The sequence below is a fragment of the Eleginops maclovinus genome, chromosome 11, assembly GCF_036324505.1.
Source record: "Eleginops maclovinus isolate JMC-PN-2008 ecotype Puerto Natales chromosome 11, JC_Emac_rtc_rv5, whole genome shotgun sequence".
NCBI classification, from domain to species: domain Eukaryota; kingdom Metazoa; phylum Chordata; class Actinopteri; order Perciformes; family Eleginopidae; genus Eleginops; species Eleginops maclovinus.
The window spans coordinates 3,760,199-3,765,866 of record NC_086359.1 but is presented as its reverse complement, the minus strand read 5'-3'; the positions used below and the strand labels follow the sequence as shown (position 1 = coordinate 3,765,866).

Sequence of the window (5,668 nt, the reverse complement as noted above, 5' to 3'; positions counted from 1 at the left end):
AATTAATTAAATAGACACTTTAACTGTGAAGGTTAGAGGCAGAGACATCCAGAGTTTTTAGAAGTTCATGATTTTGTTGTACATGCAGAAATAAATACCCTCAATAAAGAGCCAGAGAAGGGGCAGCTAACATGATGCATCTGCTCATGGCTCAGGGCAACATTGAGAATAAAATGTCCAAAGTATTTTTTCTATTAAGCCGGAGATAGTTTACATTCCTAAATATGAACCTGCATGTGTTTTAAAAACAGTTTGCAGCAGTTTAGAGTCAATATGCTATAAAATAAGCTTTAATAAAAAGATAAAGAAATCAACATTTCCCTGAAGTATTCCGAAGACTTAGAAAAATATTTGACCATCATGTTGGGAAATGTAATTTAAAGTGTAACCGAGTTTAGTTTAATGACTTCAGTATTTCTTCATTTTGTTCAATAGTTAACCTGTATTTGTTTAAATTCCCTTTTTTTATTGGTCCAAAACGCTCTGCCTAAACTGAAGCATTATGGGTGTCCAGTTGGAGTCAATACTTCAGATGTTCTCGAGTAGAAAAATAAACATGTTTTGTTATTTTTTGTGTTGTTTTTACCAAGCCTGTTGTTTATTTAGTTTTTTGCTCTACACGTTTCCGAACTTTGAAGCGTGTGTCTGTCGGCTCCGCCCTCTGCAAGTGAGGTGTTTCCTGCCTCAGAGAAACGTGCGCTTGCTAAAAGCCTCGGACTGATAGAGGCCTGCTGCCCTATCTGCGTGTTGCTTGATGTGATAGAGCCGTGTAGTCTTCATAACCGGCCCAGTTGATCAATATTAGAGTCACTCAAGTATCAAATCCTATTCATCAGCGCTGGGAAGCAGCTTTCAGACGGACCTCCTTCACCTCCAGCCTCTCCTGTTTCAGAGGAGCAGCTGCTCTGCAACAAGCTCATGTTGCAAAGTCCATTAAATCCATCTATGAGAAAAGACTATTAACACCTCTATCAGCAAACATAGCAGATCACACGTATCGATTTCGAAACAATAAAGTCTCATTTTAATTACAAATGTTAGATTTTTTATTCAAGCAAAGCCCGAAAATGTTTTTATTTCCGTTTTTGATTTTTGTCAAAGAAAGGCTGTCAGAGAATGAAGTAAAACGTGCACGGTTTATTTCAGCTTCTGTCGTTTACACAGACACATTTAAAGCACACTTTCACAAATGAAATATGATTTTTTCCCCTCCAAAATAAATTAAATTCAATAAATAAATAAAGGGCAATATAAAGAAAATAAAACAAAACATGACATTTCTCAGAAGTGTTGAAAAAATACGTATAAATAAATAAGGTCGACTATTTCCCTTCATTGGATTATCTACAAAGTGCGCTCCACAAAGGTGTCAGTAATAATAATAATAATAATAATAATAATAATAATAATAATAATAATAATAATAATAACAATAACAATAATAATAATAAATAGCATGAGGACAAAAAATAGGGAGATAAACAAATGAATAATAATAATAATTTGATTGTCAAAGCATCCTTGGAGTGAACATATACAACTGGTTTACACATCAGTGACTTTTTCTAGGCCTAATTCGCCATTAAACTGGTGTAAGAAACAACAAAAAGGAAACAGAAAACACATTTAAAACAAACAAAATGTTCCTACTCGTCTTTTTTACTTTTTCTTTTTAAGCGTGTGTGTGTTTGTGTGTTTTTAAATCACCATGAACGTGCCAACACTTGCGTAATGAGGTAGCCACACAGCTATACCGTGTGAATGTGTCGTGCGTGTGTTTGTGTGTCGCGCTCTTATTGCAATGCATTCACTTTTGGGGGGGTCATTTTCATGTTTTTGGAGAAAAACCCCCCCCTTTTTTCCCTTTTTACGAGTAAACCATGCAATGGATTACAGTTAGTGTGCCTCATAAATTAGCAATTTGTACTCAATTTGTCCCCGAAAACTATTGAATTCCATACAGAAACAAACACCTGGGAGAAAAGACAGAAAATCCAATACATTTCAATGAGCGTTTCCACACACGGAGGTGCAACATATTCACAAATATGTACAATGATAAATATAAAAAAGCTATTCGGACTAACGAGGTCAGATTGTCCTCGATTCCCGTCATTATTATGCTTATTTTTTGTACAATAATTGCCATATGAATGAATGGGACGGAGCATCGTTCCCCTTCTTTTTCTGGTGATCACTTTTCTCCCGTGTCTCAGAGAGATTTCTGTGGAGAAACATAAAGATTTGAGAGTTTTTGGACAGGATCTCAGTCTTTCTGCTATAGTCCCGGTGCTCCGCCTCCACTGTCAGAATAAAAAGGGTACACCGTGGAATCCAGTGGTCTGTGGAGCTGAATCTTCCAAAAACAATTAATAAAACAAACAGTTCCTGGTTATACTGAGCGGATGAAAGTGTCCCACATCCTCTGAAATAGGCCTGAAAACTCCAGAGACCTGAAGCTGTTTCTCTACGCTTCGTTGAATACTTTCTGGGAAAACGTTTCCACAGCTCCTTTGCGAGATGGACAACACTGTAATGAATCTTAACCAGACATTTAGTCCGTTATTTTGTCCGAAAATGTGATTTTTCTTCAGCGAATTCAGCCATTGAGGTTAAACAGCATATTATTCGTTTTCGACGAATGTTCATTTGAATTCTTGATGGACAAAAACACAACTTTTTAAAGAAAAATCTGATCAACTGTGGAGCGGTCTCCCGGTGTACTGTGTTTTTCTGACAGTGTGCAGCAGCAGTTGTCTCTGATTTGTCTTTGAGTAACAGAGACCCTAGTGCGTCGCAGAAAACTTCATTCGTTTCTGCTTTTGCCTCTGATTGCAAAACCAAACCCGGACCACGTTCTTCTTCAGGTCCAGCTTCTCTGCGATGGCTGCGATCTTCTCCGACGAGGGCCTCGGCTGCACGGCGAAGTAAGCCTCCAGGGAGCGCTTTTCCGGGGCTGCAATGGACGTCCTTTTCCTCTTCTTATCCCCACCGTTGAATATCTCAGGCTTAGACATCTTCTCCCTCTGCGCGCGCTCTGCCTCCTCCAGCCAGGCCTCCAGGATGGGCTTCAGGGCCACCATGTTGTTGTGCGACAGCGTCAGGGACTCGAACCTGCAGATGGTGCTCTGGCTTAGACACCCCACCCCGGGGATCTTAAGGTTTGCGAGCGCCGAGCCCACGTCCGCCTGCGTCACCCCGAGTTTGATCCGCCTTTGTTTGAACCTCTCGGCGAAAGACTCCAGCTCCCGGGGGTCTGGCTCTGAGTCTAAGCCGCCGGCCCCCAGGGAGCTGTGGGACAGTGCGTGCTGGTGCATGTTCATGGACTGCTGGTGGTGGTGGTGCTGCATGTGCTGGTTGATGGCCGACATGTGGGCTGCGTGCGCTTGATGCGAGGCAGAGGAGCAGACGTCCGAGCCGGACATGCCTCCCAAAGAGAGGCCCGGTGTGAGGTGGTCCAGCAGGTCTCCATCCAGACCCTGCGCTGACTGGTGGTGCCCCGGGTGGTGGTGCGAGGTTAGCACGGAGGGGTGGTGCAAGTGCCCGGAGGAGGATGTTGGGGTGCAGGCCATGCTGGTCATGGTGGTCATGGTGTGGTAGGTGGCGTCTGGTTTGAACGGATGGCTCTTCTGGGCCACGATGTCCACCGCGGCCAGAGCCTCGGCTCTCTGCAGCAGAGTCTCATCGAAGCCGGCGAAGATGTTGCCCTGCAGCTATGGAGGGAGCAGAGAGGGCCGGTTAGAGCAGGAAATATGAATTTATTTAGCCATATTTTAACTATTTATTTGTCCAACTGCCCCATGCACACACTTTATTTTATATGCATGACATTAAGCATGGATTATTTTAATTTCTCTGTAGAAATAATGTAAATATATTGAGAAAATCAACAAATATTTTGTTAATTTTAAATTAAAATGTGTAAAAAGCAAGTGAAAATACAAAGTTCATCAGTCAGGTTAAGTTGTTCATAATTATAATCATTTCCTGTCCATATCTAACTGTGACTGCTCATTTTAACAAGTAGTGGACATGATTAAATTACATTTGTGCCAAAGGTTTCCAATATGTAGAAGACCTTTTATATATTAAATCCACAGACAACAATTTAAATTAATTCCCATGCTACTTTTACTTATTTCTGAAAAAATAAATCGTATTCAACTTCCATCTCTGATCTGCCCAGAAAGTGTGCCGTAGTGGATGGAAATTCATCTAAAATTAATATTTACGATCTCCTGAATAATTTCTGCGGACAATGAAATGAGACGAGTTTGAATATGAATGTGACAATATGAGATAACACGCGCTGAGAAAATCCACCCCTCGTGTTTTCCTCTTTCTGCTTCATATGATATCTTCTCTCACTTCCAGCAGCAACACTTGCACTGCTGAGCATCTTTACGCATCGACTTCCTGACACTTAAATTAGCGTGTAGTCTTTGAGCTGCTGGTGCCATCTGATCTAAAAACAATTATTCTATTGTATAACTAATTTTTATATGTATAGTTTTTTTTAATTTGAAGTTAAACTCATTCAATTTTCCCAACATGACACCTTTCTGCCTCTGCTGCGTAAAACTGCTCGTTAGTTACCAAGATATGTTTCTTATGATACAAAAAAAACCCGCGTTTATTTTAACTTTTGAAATTGACAGGACAACGAAACGCAAATAAGGAAGAATCAAGGTCCAAACATAACTTAATGCTCCACAGTTTTTTATCCTATATCTAACCATTTACACGCTTGTGTTTTCAAATAGTATAAAGACAGATAAGTCAAAGTACATTTCTGTCAGCCATCAGTAATTTCCCAAGACATGTTGAGGGTTTGTTGTTTGCAGATGACAGAGCAGTTGAATGAGCTGTTGAATGAGACTCACCGATGGGGTGGGCAGGCAGGCCCTGCGGATGGCCTCGGAGCTGCTGTGCAGAGGAGTGTATTTGGGCTCGTGGAGGATGGGGTGCATACTGAAAGGCTGCTTGCTGTTCATGGACATCATAATTGCAGAACTGTTGGGAGCTGTCGCTTTCCGTGGTCCTGGTTTCAGATCCTTGGTAGAATTTCTAAAAAAGAAACACCTCTGAGAGGAAAAGCAGCCTCTGTAGGAAAAGTGATCGCAGATGCAGTCAGGTTTAAAAACAGAACGAGAGGAGGAGAGGTAACTCCTGGCTCCTGCGGATCTCCTGTCTCCTTTTCGCCTGTAACGGAGTTCTATAATAAAGATGATCCTCGCCTCCAGCGCCTATATTGGACCACAGCCGTGCAGGCTCCTCCTGATTGGTGGATCCTCACCCCGTCCCTCTGCACGCCTCCGCCTATCAGGAGGAGCTCTCCGTCTGGATCCACGCCTCCAAGCGTGCCTGGCTCTCTGGAAAGGATGCTGTGAGGGTTCAAAAATATTCGTCAAGATAACTGAAAATCAACACCTGAAGAAATAGACAGTGACCCAGAGGTACACTGTCAGGCAAAAAATAAATGCTTATAAATGAGCTTCTAAAATGTATGTATGCGTTAAAATAGAATATGATAAATTACTTTTCTTTTTATTAAAATCATAATAATAATAATAATTTGAATTTTGTGGCAATTAATACTCACAGATCATTGAATATTTAATGACCTTTTTGAATGAATATTTGAGGCTTTCGTTTTGGTTCTGGAGCC

At 41.2% G+C, this 5,668-nt stretch overlaps 1 protein-coding gene across 1 annotated transcript; it reads right to left on the bottom strand.

Annotated features, from left to right (window-relative positions):
- Window positions 1-1,409: 1,409 nt before the first annotated feature.
- On the bottom strand, window positions 1,410-5,186 carry pou4f4 (POU class 4 homeobox 4). Its single transcript, XM_063895765.1, has 2 exons — window positions 4,884-5,186; window positions 1,410-3,713 (listed from the first exon to the last, which is right to left on the bottom strand). The coding sequence occupies exons 1-2, from the start codon at window positions 5,001-5,003 to the stop codon at window positions 2,787-2,789; spliced, it is 1,047 nt and encodes a 348-aa protein (XP_063751835.1). The 5' UTR covers window positions 5,004-5,186; the 3' UTR covers window positions 1,410-2,786.
- Between the last annotated feature and the right edge of the window lie 482 nt (window positions 5,187-5,668).

Coding starts and splice junctions, on each gene's coding strand:
- pou4f4 (XM_063895765.1), bottom strand. CDS start 5,003: ATGATGTCCATGAACAGCAAGCAGCCTTTCAGTATGCACCCCATCCTC. Junction 3,714..4,883: donor CCTGCCTGCCCACCCCATCG/GTGAGTCTCATT, acceptor CTCCCTCCATAG/CTGCAGGGCAACATCTTCGC.